At 40.9% G+C, this 20,186-nt stretch overlaps 1 protein-coding gene across 3 annotated transcripts in view; it reads right to left on the bottom strand.

The window, feature by feature from the left end:
- The window catches only part of foxp4 (forkhead box P4), a 98,002-nt gene that overhangs the window by 9,880 nt on the left and 67,936 nt on the right, over nt 1-20,186 (bottom strand). Inside the window, exons 5-14 of one of the 3 annotated variants that reach the window (XM_036211849.1) lie at nt 18,403-18,513; nt 13,716-13,854; nt 11,074-11,275; nt 10,567-10,665; nt 9,287-9,385; nt 5,071-5,158; nt 4,313-4,396; nt 2,603-2,828; nt 2,384-2,460; nt 1,618-1,719 (exon numbers count right to left, since the gene is read on the bottom strand). In XM_036211849.1, the coding sequence (XP_036067742.1) occupies nt 1,618-1,719; nt 2,384-2,460; nt 2,603-2,828; nt 4,313-4,396; nt 5,071-5,158; nt 9,287-9,385; nt 10,567-10,665; nt 11,074-11,275; nt 13,716-13,854; nt 18,403-18,513 (1,227 nt within the window). Of the gene's footprint in view, nt 1-1,617; nt 1,720-2,383; nt 2,461-2,602; nt 2,829-4,312; nt 4,397-5,070; nt 5,159-9,286; nt 9,386-10,566; nt 10,666-11,073; nt 11,276-13,715; nt 13,855-18,402; nt 18,520-20,186 lie in introns of all 3 variants that reach the window. The other 2 variants (XM_024269869.2, XM_036211848.1) reach the window with 2 other exon arrangements.

A 20,186-nucleotide genomic window follows, 5' to 3' on the forward strand; every position in this document is an offset into this window, starting at 1 on the left:
AAAGTTATTGTCTTAATGCCACAAATGTATGCACGGCCGTCAGTTGGCATCTGTGTCCTGCAGGGCTTTTTCTAAGACCGACTGCAGGTGAAATTAGAGGAGAGACAATCAGGCCGCTTTCTAGAAGCTTCCTATTAGATTTTTGCTGGCTGGAGTGCTAGGAGAATTTTTTACTTTTAATTAAAACGATTTCTTGAGGTTCCCAGCTTTTGTCTCGGAGGACACCAAAACATTTTTTAAATGTTTTTTACAGGGCAGAATTTGTATTTATCAAGGTGTTTCTTTAGGTTTCACTAGTTTGTTTTTAAATTTGTTTTTTGTCTAAATATATATATTAAAAACCAGCTTCTTTTTTAACGATTTCGCTGCTAAAATAAAGAAAAGTGTCTATTAGTTGATGGTATGGTACCTAGCTCAATAAAACAACCTTTTCTTTGTTATAGCATCTGGTAATAAAAATAAAAATCACACTAAAATAGAAAAACATTGTCCCTTATTTAATAAAAGTTTAAACAAAAATAGACTTTATTGAAGTCTTAGTACTATTTAGTAAAGTTTTAAGGTCATCAAAGCAGAAAAGTAAAACTAGTTTTAGTTTCAAATAATGAATGATCCTCAGTTAGACTTTTGTCACCTCAGATTTGTCCACATTAGCAGAAAATAAAATGAATTTGAACCCATCGGGGTATAGTTTCTATTTAAACACTCCCCCTTCCCAATAATCCCTTTCTTTCCCTCTTTGTCACTCGCTGCCCTCGCTGTATCTCTGATCAATGACTTCCACTCCCTGACACTGTTGCTCTCCTCATGAAATATAGCTGATTATTAAAGGATATACATCTCTGCGGCACTATTTGACTCTCTGAGCTGTTATATAAATACATAATTCTGCGCCCAGCTATATTTAAGGCTCCTCAAGATGAATGGCGTAGGAAGCAGACACCAGACATTAATAGTTAAAATTCATAAAATTCAGATGAGGAGGTAAAGATATTCCTGCAAAGCTGTCCCCTAACCCTCACAGCCCCTTTTCTTCCATCATCATCACCTTCAACCCCCATATTAGGGATGTCACTTTAAAAAAAGGGGCTTTTGTTCTTTATATTCCTGTCCTCATTTTTAAACGTTCAAATTGATGTGAGTTTTCAAAGGAAATAGGTCTTTGACCCAATTTTAGATGTGATGTGTTTGCTCTGCGTCTGGGCATCATCTGATACAACGACTTCCACACTAAAAAAACACTCACAAAAAGCAAAAGTGCCACATATAACGTAAAGAAAAAGTCAGATCAACTAAGTTTGTTTACATTTATGCACACACGGTTTGATTCTAGTGTTAAAATAGACCTTTAAAGTGACTACATTATTTGTAAAGTAAAGCCAATTTTGGGAAATACTTCAGACAGAACATTAAAAGGTGCAGACGTGTGGCCTAACAAGAATCAGCTGGCTTCTGCTTAAGGGCTTCATAACAACCAAACTGGGAATCCAGCTTTAAAGGTGCCAGTCATATGATTTCTTTAATCTTTAATCCCCACATCTCTCCTTTACAAAACTTCAAATTGGCACAAATAACCTTCCTTTTCTGGACCTACTGAGATACAAAGTCTTGATTTACCTTCCATGTGGCTGTATTTCTCCTGAAGTAGGCAAACTTTCGTGTAAACCAGTTGTAGATCTCGTTAAGAGTCAACTGTCTGTCTGGCGACTCCAGAATGGCCTGAGAACAAGGAGGTGAACAAGAGGTTAGAGGACAGAAGGGTTTAGATCAGTGGTCTGCAACGCTCAAAGAGGTATTTAGTCCAGGTTCTTATGGACCGAATCTCAGCGAGAGCCGTAAAGTTTCACTTCAAAGTCAGAAAAATGCACTTTATTAATGTTTTTGTGGCCATCTAGCCATTTATTTATAAATATAGCTAGGAAATGTTCACTACAACTAAGTTTTTCTATATATAACAAATTTAGCTTCTTTCATTTTGACAATAGCTCATTCAAGTTCCTTTCAAAATAAAACACATCCTATTAAAATGCAAGAAACATGAGATTTTCTTGTACTGATTTTTCCTTCATTCTTTTTCTTCTTTTAAAAAAAATAACTTTAGTAGTGAATGAAAACATGACAACATTAGTGTAGAATCCAAATAATTTTAAAATCTATACATGTAAATGCAATAAGATATATAGTGATTATAAACCACTCTGACAGTAGATTAAACCTTTTACCAATATTTATATCAGTTAGGCCTATCTGACATGTAAAAAATCTAAACGTAAATGAATTAATCAGTTAAGTTTGAAGTTTTCTTCAAAGCCAAAGAGCCACAATGAAGAAATAAAAGAGCCTCAGGTTTAGATGGAAGGGTGGCGTCGCTGCAGAGACTCACATGACGTATAAGGGAGGCGTAGGTAAAGGGGGGCCTGACATCAGCGTTCTTGTAGAACTCACAGTTTTGAGCAAGCTCTGCAGAAAAAAAAATGACAGAAAGTGAGTCGATGTTTTAAACCTGTAAAAATAATCAGATCAGTTTGCTCAGTCAGAGCAAAACTGCTCGTGTCTATCAGTCAGACTTGAAGAGAATAGCTTAAGTAAACCAGAAGCGAACCTGAGGCGATAGGGGTGCAGTACTTGTCCGAGTTGCGCCTCCGTATGGGCCCGACGGGATGCGTGTGGGAGTGGGAGTGTGTGTGCAGGCTGGAAGAGCTGATGACAGAGGGTCCCTGGCGCAGAGGGGTGATTGGGGTGGCAGCCGAGGTGGGGGGGTGGGGAAGACCCTCGGGGTAGGCCTCGCTTTCCCGCTTTAAAAGAGAGCCACTGGAAGCCAGGTTCAGCTGGGAGGAAACAGAGATAGGACAAATGTTGAACAGTGACAAAGATGGAGGCTCTGTCGTTTATTTCCAAACTTATTTTGAAAGTGATGTAACACACTTTAAACATCTACAATGGAGTTTCACCACTTCGAAGTGCACGCCAGCTTTTATTATGAATATAGAACCCTGTCTTTTGCACACGTGCGCTCACTTGGAACGTGCACGTGTATTTACACACACTGAACTGGCTGCAATTAACCCCCAGCTTACAAAAACAAAACCACACGGCGGCATGTTTGTAGGATAGAAACACACATGCACTCTGTGGTGGCAAAGTCTTCAAGGACCAATTCGGCCCAATTAGGCAGAGCCGTGCGCGCACACAAAACCACACACACACAGAACCAGTGCTCCCAGTCTCTCCGGGAGAAGCGCTAAAGGGCTGCTAGTTTAGGACTAATTAAAAGCACTGAGTGTGTGCCTATAGATGTGTCTGGATATATGTAAAATGTGTGAGACCCCCCCTCATCTTTACTCTGACCCGCCCCAGTACCATTTAAGGGGGCCTGGAGGGGGCGGGGCTGTTAAACAGGTACTTCATTAAAGCTGCAACCCTTCCTCATCGCCACGGCAACAGCCGATCGCTGTTAATTGAGGCCAAGGTTTGTTTCTATTCCTGATGCTCCTCCTCTGGCCCTCGTTCTCCAATCCCTAACCCCGAGGCTCGTCTCCAGTGGTGACAGAACACGCCTCTTCCTGATTTCCCATTAGATGATAATAGCAGCTGATCCCCCTGCGATCTACACATCACCCAGGAACACAAGAACGCAAAAAAAGACCCAAATGTACACACACACACACACACACACACGTACTGCCACTCGGCTGCACTCGTTTATATCCTCAAATTAAGACACTCTACCTCTAATTGACAATTAATTTCAACATCTTCATATTTTAATAAGTCTCCCAGTCAGTCTGAATAATGAAATATTCATTACATTCCCAATGACAACCTCAATAACCGCTGTAGATACACACACGTGCACACACATATACACAAAAGACGCATCAAATTTCAATTCCATTTGTCAGCAATCTATTCAAAATGTGTTGAGACACATTTCTTTCCTTCAGACAAGATGAGAAAACAGATTTGCTTAGTAACTCTGGGCGTTAAATGTTCCAGTTTAAGGCTCTGTCAGATTAAAAAAAACACATTGTGAAAGGAGAGTTTTCTGGGAATTAAAAAGTACCATGGAAAGACTTTGACAAATGAAAAACAAGACAAAAACCTGGAGAGTGGAAAAGTAGACGAGAGATGAGAAGCAGGCCTTTTGGTTTCTACTACACACAGTAACACTTGTTGGTCAATAGGGGGCATAAAAATCAAGCTAAAGAGGAACAGATGAACATGGAACCTTAAGAGTTGTAAGAAATGATTCAGTTAAAGGCAGGTTTATTAAGAAAAAAATAAAGGTTGATGAGGCCTTTGGTGTACTCACCGGCTGGTTAAAAGGCTTTGGCTCAGAGGGGCGCATGTGCAGGTGGGTCATCATGGCCTGAAGTCGCTCACTCTCCTTCGCCAGCTGCAGGACACACAGAGGTTAATGTCTGGGGAAAGTTTGACCGTAAGTGGTCTGACTTTGCTAACTTCTGTTTGTGGAGAAACATGGAAAAAAAAGGACAAATATGAGAAAGACGGCGGGCATCCTGGCTGCGGTGTGGCGAAATGTGGCAGGGCAGAGCGGTGGGCTTCCTGCGGACCGCTCAGGGATGAAGGGAGATGTCAAGGAGAGAAGGACGGCTGTCCTGATGTGATGTGACACCAGCTGCCTCTCTGTCACTTTGCGTTCCCTGGTGGGGGCTTCAGGGGTTCAGCTAAATGATGTTTACCGCGGCTGCCAAACACAAAACCCCAATGCCGCATACTGAAAGCCGTCCTCAAAATCAAACTCTTTTCACTTCAATTGGATCTAAAGTAGCCATTTAAATTCATCAGCTTGTGTCCAAACTGTTTCAAAAGAAGTTTTTTAACCCTGTGCCTCCCCACATCTTTCTCATTTCTCTTGCTGGTGACCAAAGCAGCTTTATAATTGGAGCAGCGATGGCAGTTTCCCTGCCGACTGCTCCTCTTAAATTACAAGCTCCGCTGCTTCCATAAACTCTGGCCCGCCTCAGACAAGTCGCTGCCATTGACGGGCTCTCCAACTTTGTTTGGGAGTAAAAAGGAAAATGAAATGCGTCTTAATGAGAAGCCCACCTGTATCTCCAGTTGCTGAACCACCTGCATCTGGACTCTGCACTGAGCGGTGCTGCGGTCGTCCAGGGCGTGCTCGTTGTTCAAGTGCCTAGAAGAGACAGGAAACTGTAAAGGATCCGTGCATTCTGGGAAATAAGTTACCATTCCATTTAATTCAAGACTTTTCTGAATTTTCAGAAGTAACAAATATCAGCTGTTGAGCTTTTTGTTTAGGCTGGGTTATGAATGGTTTTAGTGCTGTGAAAATAAATCCTAATCTTGGGAGTTCATTTAGTCTAGTGCAGGAGGTAACAGCTGTGTTTTGAGTGTATACTTCAATGGTGCTCAGTGAGCCATGATCCAAGACAACCACCTGGATATGAGCTCATGTGTTATCGCACAAAGCCTTATCTTAAGACCCCGTTAGCTAAACTTCACTCCACTTATTAACACTGCTGTGTGTCTGGCATGTGCGTTTGCGTGGACTAGTGTGTATGTGGGGAAGGTGGCGCTGTTTGTTTCCCTTCCAACGTGGGAGGACCAGGGACCTCCTGATCTTTCCCAGCGCGCCCCTCCCTGCCTCTCCTCTGTCATCACCAAGGTTATTCGCAGGTTGCTGCTGGCTGAGTAACCTCCAGCGCTCGTCCATAGTGTGCTGTGAGTCTTTCTGTGCGCTGCTTGTTGGTAGGGATGTGCGATCTATCGGTGCCGGTATCGATACTGGCACCGATATTTGCATAATTTGAGTTTATTGACATACATTTTATTTTTGACAAGCTAATAGAAGTTTATGTTTACAGTCATAGTAATTGTTCTGTTTTCATGTCTGTTTTATATTTGATACATGTTGTTCCTAATAGATCCCGTTCAATGAGCGGCTTATGATTTACAGTTATGTCTAAGGCCAAATCTGAATTCTTCCCTTCTCCGCTCTCCTTCATTTAGCCCTCCAAACAGAGAGTTATGAAAAATAGTGTCTCATATTTCAGACTTTTGTTCGATGATGTCATCAATAGTTGCCAGTCCGCTAGCTTTAGCGCAGAGCTTCAAATGGAGGGAAAGAGGGAAGGTAAGAATTCGGGATGGGCCAAACAGTCAGATATATTTTCAAAGTTTTCTAATAAGATCCCCTGCTGAATGTTAAAAACGTCGAGCATAATGTGATTGTAGAGTAAAAGAAAAGTTGTGGATTTCTTATATAAGGAGTGTCAAACTCAATCACACCAGGGGCAAAATCCAAAACACACCTTAAGTCGCGGGCCGATAAGGATAAACATTTATTGAACACACTAAAACTAAATTTTTTAAAACTTTAAAAAATTTAACTTTTTAACATTACTATGAAAAAAACAGGCAGGAATATTATTCCACAACAAATCAACTAAAACCTTAAATTACTTTCAATATTTTACTCTCTGTGATAAATATATTTTGTCAAAATTATACAAGCTAGAAATAAGCGCAAGATATCACCGGGCCATAAATAAGAATCCGGATCTGGCCCCCAGGCCTTGACTTTCACACCTGTCTTATAAGGACACAAATCTGAACTTGGTGTTATTATAGACAGTTAAATATTGGGATCGACAAATATCGTCTATCGGTTATCGGTATCGGATGGAAAAACGATATCGGCCCTTCCTTCTTATTGGGGAACAAACAGGTTGGTGTTTGTTTGAAGAGCTTTATCTGTGTGTCTGTGCTCGAGAGTTTGGCAGTAGAGGCGAAGACCAGAAATGAAAGAAAAACAATGATGTCATGGCATGGCTAATCTAGGCAGATAGATGGCTCAACACAAGTGTATGATAATAATAACAAAAACATGATCTCAGCCCCCCTCTCCGTCTGTAGCTCTTTCTCCCTTGGGCTCTCTCGTCGTCACTTACACTTCTGTCCACTCACCCCTTCCCACTCTTCTGCCCCCGCAACTCCCCAAATGCCTATGATTCACACTTATTCCAGCGAAATCTGCCCTCCCCGCGCCCGCTCCCTCTCCCTCTATTGCTGGGCCATAAACGGTAGCGGCGTTTTTCTTTTTTTCAGCGGGTCCCGACAATGAGGCTCTGTTTACTCCTTTAAGTGCTGGCAGACAAGACTTTAACCCACATTACACCCAGCTTCGGTGACCACAGCTAGAGTATTATACCAGAGGACACGGAGGAGGAGGAGGAGGAGGAAGGGAGGGAGGGGAGCTGGGCAGAGAAAAGAGAACAGAAGAAAGACCTGAAACAGTGAAGTGTCTCCCTTTCCTGTTCTTCTGCTTTACCCTTTTCCCCTCCTGGGGAGATGACTAAGGCTTGCTGGGAGGGAACATTGGACTGACGGCATTATCTGTCGCTGCCTCTAGCTTTTTTTCCCCCCTTCTCTTTCTTTTTTACACACACTCTTTCACTCCAGCGCTTGCCTTCCCTTCTATCTGCCCCGGGGCTACGTGAAATGAGACACCAAACAACAGCTTTCCTCTCCAAACTTTCCCAGCCTGCCTGCAAGCTTTGATCTGACTGTCCGATGCCATCACCATCACCCCGAACGCGAAGATGCATTTCATCACCCCGGCTTATTAACATCACCGCTGTTCAAATAGCTCCACATAGATAATGGGAGTGAGTTTGTTTAGAGCTTCATTAGCGGGCTGATGAAGTCTTCGCTAAAGGCCTCTGGGGCTGTGGGGAAGTCCACCGCACGGAGCGGGACAGCGCTGGGAGAATGTCAAGGCCAGATATTACTTCAGCATCGCACCATGACTCTAAGCTGGCACGTAACACAGAGCAGAGGGAGGAGGGGAGTGAAGGGAAGCAGGTTCAGAGTGAGAACAGGAGAAGGCAGTTGCTTAAGGGAGAAAAAACAAAAAAACAAATCAAAAGCCTGACTTGATTGACTCACATTAACTCAAGGTTGTGTAAGACACAAAAGAAACAAAGAATTTCCCCATAAGACAAGTCAATGTGTGTACCAATGTGTTTGTACATGCATGTGTGTATACATGCACAAGCCTCACAGCAGATGTGATGCAACAGATTGCAACAGAAAATGAGGAAATCAGAAAATGCAGAGCGTTTGGGCGATGTGTGTCACTGAGGTGTGCTGCTGCTGTTTGTGCTTGTGCCACAGAAAAAAATGGTTGACTTTTTCAAATGTGCAGCTGAGATTTTGTTTGCCTTTGAATTTGATTGTGGTTAACTGAAAACAAAGGGTAACCAAATACTAAATAAACTTTTTTTTTGTCTGTCGACCTCTATAAATGTGACCCTTGTGCACTCTTATGGGGTCCAGACGACCCCATCCTTATGTTGACGTGTGATTCCTCCCGTGACAAAGGGGGACAGGATTGTATGCTTGCCATGGACACCAGTGAAGATAATAAATCCTTAAAAAAAAATGTAACAATTTTGAACATTTTAAATAAACTTGTTCAATTCCTGAAATTATAGTTTAAAACCGTCTTTGTACTCTCTACAGGTTGAAACGAGGTAGTAAAGTTGAATTTTGTGATTGGTCAACTGGTATAAGTTTCAGAATTTTCACGTCATCATGCTCTGCAGCTCCAAAATAAAAGCCCCTCCCACCTTTGAACGCTGGACACTGAGAGTTAAAGCTCTCCATGCGACTCCGAGAGCGGTTATAGTTGACCCTCTGTAAGGCTAAATCTGTTGGTTCTGTGAAAAAGGTTCTTAAGTCATTTTTACTCAGACGGATTTTTAGTTTATTTTTTTTCTGTTTAACTCTTTTACTTGTTTTCACATTTGTTGTATTTTTAATTATTTTGCTTTACTTATTTTATCTTATTTTATTGCATTTATATTGCGTTTTAATCATGTCTTGTAAAGCACTTTGTGGTTTTTACTTGTGAAAAGTGCTACATAAATAAATTTCTTCTTCTTCTGCTAAACCAGCCCTTGGGAAGCTGGGTGGCCGGCAGACGGATGGCCGCTGTGGTATGGGGAGGCAGCCTGCTCGGGCCTCCTGAACCTGATCATTTTTTTTAATTATTATTTTTATTGAGACAGTAATAAAAATACCCTTTGCTACCTCAAGCTAACCTCACTGTCACTGTCAATCACAGATCCAGACCACACCTCCCCTGCTCAGCCCGCCTCCCCTATCCCCGCCTCCTTTTTATTTTTAAAATCTGGACTGACACAACTTCCCTGTTGTGTTACCCTTTAAACGGGGTAGAGATCTTATAAACAGAAATTGTCTTGAGGAAATCGTGAGCTCATTTTGGTGGTTAACTCACTTGATGAACTGCCCCATGTCCTCACACAGTGCTTCACAACCAGGCCATTTACACTCTCCGTGGCCGTAGAGGGGATGAGAGCCGGTATGTTCTTCATGACTGTGGACAGACACACAAGCAGTAATTATGTACCATTCTCAGAATGTGTGCTTACAGGGAGCAGCAAAGTATTCATACAACAATTCTAAACATAATGCGAGTATAGAAGTACGCCAGCAGCAGCATCAGTGGAGTCATCTGGGCGTGCTTTGCAGTGATTAGTTTGTGCCGTTTTCGAAGCCAAGAGCCGAGAAAGAAGAATAGAGCAAAGCAGGGTGGGTTACAGAAGCCAGCCACACGAGGAAGTTGGTCCAACAATTTTAGAATCAAAGTCTAAAAGTGCACGACCTGCCTTTGTGCTCCTGGTTTTTGATGTTTGTGTGTTAGTTGCGGTGTGTGTTCTACTGTTTCAGGAGTTGACAGAGAATGGGCACAGAACCAACCAGCCATGACTGATTGGTGGCGGTTGCCGTCATGTGCTGGTTGTTCTTTTGTGGTGAGCCTGTGTGTGTGGTTTTGTGTACGTATCTCTTCCAATTTGCAAGCGCTTGTGCGTGTGTGTGTTTCTATGTGAGTGAGACGATGAAAAGCTCGGCTAGGTTTGGTTTGGACCCGGGGTTCAATAACTCTGCATGCGTGTGTGGCAGGTCCAGTAGCAGATGCGGTTCAGACCTGGAACTTTGCCGATGACTGCTGTCTCCACATGTATTTACACGACCGTGTGTGTGTGTGCTTGCTGTATGTGTATGTGTGTGTTTGTGGACCGAGAGGGGGATTCTCCCAAATCGACATCAGAAGGTTTCCTAACAGAAACCATTTGTGTTGCAGATGGAAACATGTCTCTCCGTCTCCTTCTGCCTCTTCCTGATCAGATGTGCAGGCTGGACCGCTTGGCCTGCATGTGCGTGTGCTCATTGTGGTTGAGTCAACTCAGAAGCAGCTCAGACAGCAGACATGACAAACTGCTGGCAACCGCACTCTCCTCCACATAAGTCATGCATTAGTTTAGTAGACTAACACAGTAAATGCTGCCCCCTTTGTGATCCGAGAAGCCACCTCCTTCAGAGCACCAGCCGTTGGAAGTGAGTGACATCTTTTTTTTGACTGGCAGCTTCTTTCAATCAACACCTTAATCCAAAGAGGGGTCAAAGCGACGGCGCTCCGGGTGCAAACAGCAATTCAGTTGTGAAGGGATCCAGAGTGTGTATATGGATGTGTGTGTGGATGTTTATGCTACTCACTGGCTGCTGGGAGGCTGGCTGCTTTTGGAGTAAAGGGGGACATGGTCATCGGGGCTGTCTGCCTTGGTGAAGGAGGATATCCACTCAAACAGTCTTGCTCTTAAAGATGGAGAAAAGGCCCATGAGCCGCCAACAGAGCCACGGCACAAGCACACCCGGCCGTGTCCGCTGTATTTTTGAAGTCCTCTTTGGACGCTTCATTTCCAAAATAAACAGTCCTCTCTTCCTCCCCTCCCTTCCACACCATACCGGCATGTCAAAGTGTGGTGTGACAACACACTGACAGAATGTACTGACCCCAGCACACCTGCTATTAAATAAGCTGTGGGACGTTTACACCTTGTATTTATGTGACGTTTATTTAAACCATTTTTGGGTTTGGAAAAGAACGGCGAAAAGCTTTTAAGTGGGAATGACAGAGGAAGATTTGAATGGGAGAGACTACACTGTAAAAAAAAATGTTACTGAAAGTTGAATCCTCTTTTTCTTCTTATTAAGTCATCATACCTGTCTCTCTTTGGGGTGTGGCTCTGTCCGTTGGGCAGATTGTGCAGGGAAATATGAGCATTGGCAGCTTTGGGGAAGGCTGAGGTAGAGTTGGAGCTATTGGTGCTCAGATCCAGGCCTTCGGCCTGTTTTAGGGCCTCCTCGCCGCTTGGAACCCCCGAAACTTCTTTCCACAGTTGCTGGAGGTCTGACGGGCACATCGCTGCAGAAAAACACACTGTGTTGACTTAAAACTGGTCAATAATGTTGTTTTTCCATGCAGATCAATGAAGCAAATAATAAAAAATAAATAATAAACTGTCTTCACTTTGTCTGTCTGTCTGCTTGCTAATTTCGTTTGGTCCCAAAACAGTGAAATCTCTGTATACCGCAGAAAAATGGCGACTGAATTGACTTCATTACATTGGAACTCAAGTAACAGTCTTGATTTGTCCATCTCTATTTATATCAATGGTCCTGCCCCTATTTTATTTTGCACTTTTCAGATCCGGGCTGAGAGGAGTCACCATCCAGCTGTACTGTTGTGTTACTCTTTAAACTTGGACAAAGAAACAAGTGAAATATTTACAACATTTGTACATATTGTACTGCAAAAAACTGGATTTTAAGAAAGTAAAAAAAAATTGTTTCAAGAAAAACGTCTCATTTTCTGTCTTACATGAAAAATCCTATTTCTAAGAAAGTCTTATCAAAATAATCTTACTTAAAATAAGAATTCTTGGTAAGACAATTTTCTTACCCCACAGGCAGATTCTTTTTGCTTATTTAAAGACAATCTGCCAATTTTTGACTTATTTCTAAGGATCTTGTTTTTGCAGTGCACCTGTTATTCTCCTTTGGAAAGTCCCTCAGGATCCCAAACCCCATCACTCTCAAAGAAACAGCAATGGCTGTCCCCACAACTCTTCAAATCAAAATCGTTCTCAATAAAATATGTGTCTAGCACCAATCCACAATGGCTGCAGAGGGACAGAGCCAGCTAGCATGGACTTCATCTGTGAAAGGAACCACTGTGGACTTTAAGCTTCTTCTGGTCTCAGATTTGTTTTTGCTGGTCAAATTTCGGAGTAAGAGAGACAGCCTACCCCAAAGTATCTTAGCATGCACACACAAAACGCCACACAGTACACATCTGAACACACACTAGCAAAGACCTCGCAGCAATCCAAATATTATGTCTGCTTTGCCTGCATTCTTCAACGGTCCCGCCAAAACAAAAGTTCTCACTTTGGAAGAATGAAGTTGGGTGTGCGTGGATTTTTCTGAGTGCACACATGCGTTCGTTATCCATGAAAACCAACTAAACAGAGGTTACTATTGTGCTAACGTAATGTAAGATTGTTATATTAAAAAGCTCAAACCACATGGGCCCATTTAGCTGTAAGTAAATAGGCTTCATAGAGAAAAGTTGATTTATCATTTAGTAGAAAACCGACTTAACAAGATGATGCTCCTGACACTTTCTATACATTTATAAATGATAAATGCAAACAAATAAATCTACTGGGAAGGGTTTGCCAAAATACAGAAGTGAAAATATAATCTTTTGTTTTAATTGAACAATCAATCCATTGTTGTTCAGTCACAATATTAAAAGACGAAACCCCTGGTGTCACAACCAGCCGCTTCACCCTGAACACAGCAGCCCTTTGAGGTGGAGCACTAGTGTGTGCAAGTGTGTTGGTAGGTGCAAGTGTTTATGCACCCGTGTTTGTGTGTTTGTATGGCATGGCTGGTCAGAGGAATGCTCCGACTCACGCCTGGCTGAGCCATCACAATGGACCAGCTCTTTCACACTGCAGGGAAATTCCAGTCTGATACAGAGGGAGCGAACGAGAGAGGAGGAGACGCCAGGGCTAAATGTTTGTAAGAAACTCACATCCTCCTGAAACAACTGCACCTACTGTGTCAAAAAATGTAATTTTTCTAAAAAAAAAAAAAAGCCTGTGAGCATATGTTTTTTTATAGTGTAGAAGTTGTAAACTTTCATCAATTTGTCTGAGTTTAGATGTCACTTGTGTTTGTGTGAGAGTGCAAGAGAGGGAAAAAAAGCAGAGATTAGAGATGAAAGACAGAGGGAAGGAAACAGGTCTGTTTGGTCAACTCAGTCAGCGCTTTAGCAATGTTATGGGCACTTTAGAGCCCCTAAGGCATTCTCTGCCAGTGAGATAACATGCATGTGTGTATGTAAAACAATGCTGTGCAAAAGCACAGGCAGCGCTACACACACATGTGCGCACACTCGGTCGCTAGGCTAGAAAAGTCAACATTTATTGAGCTAAAACTCTGCTGACAAATTTAAGGGACTGTGAAAGACGGAAAAAAAAGTGACCACAACAATAGCAAAAATGATGATGTTCTTGTGTCTGGCTAATCTCAAATACAAACATGCATGCATGCACACACGCATGCACACCCACACATCTCTAAGCAGGGGGCTTAGTGGCATATTTTAGCTATTATCCAAATGAGTACTTTCCACAAATCCACCAATGACGTTTCCTTTTATCTTTTATAGGCTAATTAACTTAACAGGCTTCACAGGCAGCACAGGGCGCAGGCCTACGTCTGTGTTTGTGTGTGCACTCGCTGTTTTTCGGGATCACAAAGGTCTAATCTCTGTTTTCTGAGCGTGCACGTACCTTGCTGCAGGGACTGCATGGCAGCGGTGGGCTGCAGAGGAACCAGGCCTTGTCTCTGGAGGTTGAGAATGTGCTGCTGCTGGAGCTGCTGCATCTGGATCAGCTGCTGCTGGAAGGCCAGCTGCTTACTGCCTAACTGCTGTTCGGCAGGAAGAGTGAGGGAGACAGAAAAGGGTCGAAAATGTTAGTTAATACTGTATTTTTTTTAATCAGCTGCAGCAAACTGGACACTTTTTTGTTGTTCATTGTTCCCAACTCAAAGCAGAGTCTCCAAATAATTTCCAAACAACACAAAAACATTTAGCTTCTGTTTAGTAAAATAAAAGTAACTACTTGTTTATCTTAATTAAAATGTGTATTTATCAATTATGTATTTCCAGTGTTAAAGTACTTATCCAAAATTCATGAAAAACATAAACATGGATCAGGTAGGCCTTTAATGGATCATGTGACTCGTGAACAAAAAGTATCACATTATTGAATAAATCAGAGGGAAAAGACGACTAAAAGATGCCTTAAAGAAGGAATGAAGAGTACATATCCACATATTTGCTTTCCGGACAACTCCAGACTATGTCCGAATTCCTTCACTATTCACTATATAGTGCATTCGCCATTTTGTAGTGCTGTCTGATTCAACAATTACAAGATCGAGTGCACTAGAAATTTCCCAGAAGTCTTTGCAAAAAAACTAGAAAGTCCCTCAAAATATAGTTTTTAGTAGTTAGGGATTGGTGTGGAAATTCAGACGCAGCCCCAGAGCAGGAGTTTGTACTGTTCATCTCTGAATGAGCCGTTCAGGTCGATTTCTCACCAACTACAACCCAGTAAGAGCCACAAAGTCTTCCTTCATGCTTTAAAATAATAAGACACTGATTTGTATTTATTCTATTGTTACTATTATGATAAAAATAAATGAACCGTTGTTCACTCTGCATGAATAAAACACAAACATTAAAAGAAAATAGCCTTTGTTTTTTTTGTTTTTTTACTTTTGACAGAAGCTTCTTTCAAAATAAAAGACACCCTGTCACTTATGTTCATCTCAATGCAGTAAAAGTAATAGTGTAATGTCAGAAGTGATTAAATTAGTTATTTTCACTGTTTTTGGTGCATCTTTGCCAGAAATGTAAATATAAAAACACAAAATGAAACCTGAGCTAATTCCTTAACTTAAAAAAAAAAAGAAAATGTGCTTATTTACCTTAATACTGGTTGAGTTTATTGACGTCCATTCATTATTTGTAGTACAGGACAGAATGCACAAAAATGTGTCAAAATGTTGTGGTTCGACTTGTAATACATACTTGCAATACAAACTGTTTTTCTTAATGAGTTAAAGTTTGAGTTAGTTTACTTTTTTCCCCTTCACAACTTTCTCACTTCTACTGTAAAGTTACTTTTTAACATTTATAAACGTTTTTTTTTCCTTTAATAAAAGAGCCACATGTGTCTCCGGAGCTGCAGGTTGCAGACTCCTGCCCTACAGACAAATTTACTTTATTTTTATGACAGATAACTGTTGGGAAGGAGGAATGTGTAAACTGGAACTTTTTAGGAGGAGATGAAGAACTCACAGGAAGGAAAAAATAGGTCACTTCCTTTCAGACTGTGTCTGGAGACAAAGATGCGGTGGCAGTGTGCTGATGTGGGTTTGTGGCAGGGGACACTACTTCAGCACAAAAATTATTTTGCTTAGACAATAAATTAGAAAACTTTTGCTACCGAGTGGCATGTCAAAGATGACTGTTATTAGTTTTTCTGATCTGCTATTAGCTTTTTCTTAATTCAAAGACACAGTGCTAAGAAAAGTAACTTTACAAAATTACGTTTGTCTCTTTTTCAAGGAATCATTACCAGAAAATGGACATAGTTTAAAAACTAAAGTAGAAATAAATGAACAGCATTACAATAATAAAGGTTAACATCTAAAAAATAGAACACTTTAAGCTACCTGGATTGTTTTCCTTTGCTCTCAAACATGAATGTTGATGCAAAAACAATTAAAGTTTTCATACAAAAAAAAAAAAAAAACTGCTGCTACATTTGTGTTTTCATTGTGTGCAGGGACTGTCCCAACACAGCACTTATCAAAACCCACTGATGGGTAAAAACAATAATGCCAAGTGACCAAAAAAGATGCTGACTGAGCATTATGTTGCTCCATTAAAACCAAAAAACATAAAAAATGCAATTTATTCACATAACCAGCTGATTGTTGTACCTTAAAAAAAATAAAAACTGTATTTTGAGGATTGAAAAAGTTATCAAAAGACTAAACTGATTATGTTTCATATAATTAAAATTAAAAAGGACAAATTAATGTTTTATTGTAATTTGCTAAACTTCTATAATACAATGTATTTTTCTATAGGAGCCCTTTCATGAGTTTGGCTGTTCTATATTTCAAGTTTAAACTCAAAAAATGTGATTTTTTCTTTATGGTTTTCAGTATAAATGGGGTGAACGAGGTGGAAGTCGAGCACAAATGGGTCACATTTACCGCTAAAGGTTCCACGAGATGCGCTGCGGGCACAAACTCATAATGCTGATACAGCTGACTTTTTCATTAAGGGGTTTATCAAGATCAGAATGCCCTCCATGAACTATTTCATCCCCTCTTTTCTTTCTCAGGCCCCCTGTCCCTTCTCTTCAGACTTGTCAGTCCATTTTGTTTCGTTCCTGTCTCTCGTTCCCTCCTGAGATACGGCTGCAGTTCTTTAAAACACACACATTGTGCGTATGTGCGCCTGTGTTCTGTTTACATTAGCTGTGGCTGAGTGGCCAAAGCTAGCGCAGTAACAGGCTGTCAATGTGATTTATGAGCACATCACACACTGTCTGAGCCTGCCAGTCACACAGACACGCTCGCACACACAAACACAGAGGATGCATGGAGGCACTGCAGATGAACAACTGAAGACACACACACATTTTGTTGTAATGGTCAGAGTCACTTCATTAAGCTGACTCCTGACCAGTCCCAAGCGTTCACAAAACGCTGCCTTAAAACACTTTTTTTCTTTCTAAAGTGTCACTTCAGCACAGCCATGAAAGCAAGAAGAATTTGCAGCCATGAGAGAAGGGGCAAAAAGTCACAACTACTGATGCACAAAATATCCAAACATGTTCTGTAAGTTTTGTCCATCTTCTCCAAGGCTACAGCATTGAAGTTGTCTGAAGACTCACAAAGCGTACAAGCCTTTCAATGCAGAACAGCATTTGTTTCAATATCTCACTGCTGAAGGCCTCCTTGGGGAGGAGAGATGACAGAAATGAGTTCAAAGGTGTTTTGCTTGTGATTGACGCCTCACAGCAACTGAAAAGCATTGCCTACTGGAGAGGGTTTTAGTCACAGCGCTCGTGCGCAGCTCCATAGGGAGGCAAATTCCCTCAGGTGTGTGTGTTTGTGCACTGAACCGTCACACATCAAGCCTCTCCCTCTTCTGTCGGCATGTATGTGTAGCTGTATGACCACTTGTCTCATTGTTACAGGACAAGCAACCTGAAAACTGGGACAGTGGCAGAGCGCAGGGAGAGAGGGAAAAGCGATTCAGACACCCTCTCAACATGCAAGTCAACCACAACTGGTTTGCTTTGGTCACGGTCGAGTTGGTTGACCGCTGTCAGTGAGGAGCTTGTGCATGGGGGAGTGGGGGCTCTGCCCACTGGAAGACAAGGATGAAGGACAAAACTAGAGTCTTCTCACATGTTTATTAGGAGTCTCATGAGGTCTTTTTTAATTAAGATCTTTGCTCTGCAAGTGCACATAATTCTGGATTCATAAGAAAGCTCACAATAATCATCAGACTTTTTCCACTGAATTTTGTTCACCTTTTGTAATTTCACTGATTTTTTTAGTGCAGTTTTGCATGCAAACTGTGTTCTGATTGGCTGTCAGTCATGACCTCCACAGATATGTGGAGTTCTCCAAATGTGCAGAAATCTTCAACTGTGAGCAGATTTGTGTGTAACATTTGATAATAGGATTCCTTAACAAACATTAATAACACATTAACAAATATTACTATTGTGTTTATAGGGTGTCCATAAGACCTTTATTAGCACAATGAGTCGAAAAAAGTGTATTAAAAAAGTTATTAGGATTCATTAACATCCAAAAATGAAGCCATTGTCTACAAAAGTCATTAATAAACTGTTTAAAAGCTTAAAAAAATGTATTAAATATTTTTGTTAACAATTATATTGAGTGTTTTGCTGCATCTCATCTAAAGTGTTCCTGAAAAAACTGGACTTATTTTTCTACAAAGATTTGAATTTTGAGAGTTTAAAAGTGTGAAAATGTTCACGTCTATCCAAAAAAAGTGCATAAATTATAGCATTAAAGTACAATGTATCTTTTTTTGCTAATTTGTGTGAGGTGGATTGTTTGGTGTGATATAAACCGTTTAAAGTACCTTCTTTACGTCAGAAGGAGCACACAAAAGACTTTTCAGAGGATTCTACGTCTAAAGATTCTTGACTTGACGAGCTGGTGAAACAAAACCAAAAGCCCATCTTTAATTTGAGAGCAGTAGTGTGTGTGTGATGTTTTATACATTCAATAACCTGTGGGATATTTTTTTTCTTTAAGTTTCTTTCATGTTAATGCACAACTCAGTTTAAGAGTACTTATGTGCGTCGGAGAGTACTTGAGCTGAGTGAATGTGTTCCAGGTTAAATTCACCTCTTTTGCTGCTTGCTTCCCAGCCTGTTGCTGCTGCTGCTGCTGTTGCTGCTGCTGCTGCTGAGTCAGAAGCTGAAGATGTAACTGCTCCTGCTGCTTCTTGTAATACTCCTGTAACTAGAGATGGACACAGAGAGGGGTGGAGGGGTGGAGGGGGGCAGGGTAAAAAGAAAGGGGAGAGAAATTTGAGGCGACTGAGTCACGTCGTTCACTGTAGTCCGACAACGTGTGATGCTGAGCAGGACTCTCGAATAATGCATCTGCTTTCGATTCTAAGTCAAAGCCGCAGTTTGTTGTTGTGGCCGCGTGTGGCTTATCGACAAACCACACGCAACAAGCAAACAGGGCTGAAAAAGGCCGCTGAGGTACCACATGTGGCGGCTGCAGTGAGGAGCTGCGTATAAGGTTGTGCATCTCTACGTCCATTTGGATTATTCATGGAGTTTAAGCTCCGTGTGGCAGAAACATCTACTGTAAATCTGCAGACTCGATGATGAGCAAACAAAATGACATGTAGTGAGACTTCAAGACTGAACACTTAAATGTGAGAAACTCAGAGCTTTGCTCGGTCAAATATGCTGCATTCACAGCGGCCTCGGCAACATGATTTTAAGCGGACACTTTCAATGAAAAGTCTAGTAATGTCGATCAAATAAAAAAAAAATAATCAGATTAATTACTTATTGATCACAATTAACCACAGTGTTTTACTAGGTACATTTTATATGACAATAGGCAGAATTTAAACTAAAACAGGCCAGAATAAAAATGTTTTCTTCATTTTTAGGTTCCGAAATGCTTACATTTATGAAGTTTTAACTCAAGTGTAATTTGTGAGCACAAAAACACATCCACAGTAAATAAATCAGAACTCTAAAGTTTGCAGTATTACTCAAAGGAAAACAAAGACGCTGACGCACAGCCGTAAGAAACAAATCTTGTGTTTTTGCACTTTAAATGGTCCATTTACTCGATTCTGATTGGCTGATGCACCTAAAAAGAAGTTCGGGTTACATGGCTCAAATGTTCTACATCACTGCGCAGGCTTCTTTAAAACAAACTTTTCTTTCATCATTTGGACAAAAACAAGCAGTAAGAGGCGAACTCTCTCTCTATGGTGATGATCAGCATAAATATCACTTTCCTTTGCCGCTGCAGTCGAGGTCGCTGCCAGCTCAGCAATGCGTTGTCTTATAAAATAGTTCTCCTTTGTAAAAAAAAAAGATCTAAAACAAAAAAATAAATAAAATAACAAGAATAAGTACTAATAATCAGTTGAGTAATTATTTTTTTGTAAATAACCATGTTATTAGAGGGATAGTGCCCGACAAAGTGTGGATTGTCAGAAATTAAAGCTCACTAGTGCTGGGCAGATCGGTTCAAAATATCGACGGTATCGATCTCAAGTCGGTATCGGATCGATACTGACCCGTAGATATTGATATTTCACTCTTGTTTTAAACTTTTCTGTATCTGCAAATAGTTCATAGTTCATTATAAATACTTGTTTCTTTTGGTTTTTAGACTGTTTTGCATTCACTTCTTCACTTTTATTTCATTTCAAGAGTTTTTATTTTTAATAAACTATTTTCCATTTAATTGAAAATAATGTCGAAATTCTGTTTTTATGTTTAACAAGTAATTTAAAAAAGGGAAACTCACAAAAAACATTAATTATTTAATTATTCACGTACGTTAGTGTTGACAGCCCCAACGTAAATCCACATAAATTCACGTTTGGGGATTTAATATTAAAAACTCTCACGTTCATGCGTCACTGCGTA

The sequence above is a fragment of the Oryzias melastigma genome, linkage group LG5 (assembly GCF_002922805.2).
Source record: "Oryzias melastigma strain HK-1 linkage group LG5, ASM292280v2, whole genome shotgun sequence".
NCBI classification, from domain to species: Eukaryota; Metazoa; Chordata; class Actinopteri; order Beloniformes; family Adrianichthyidae; genus Oryzias; species Oryzias melastigma.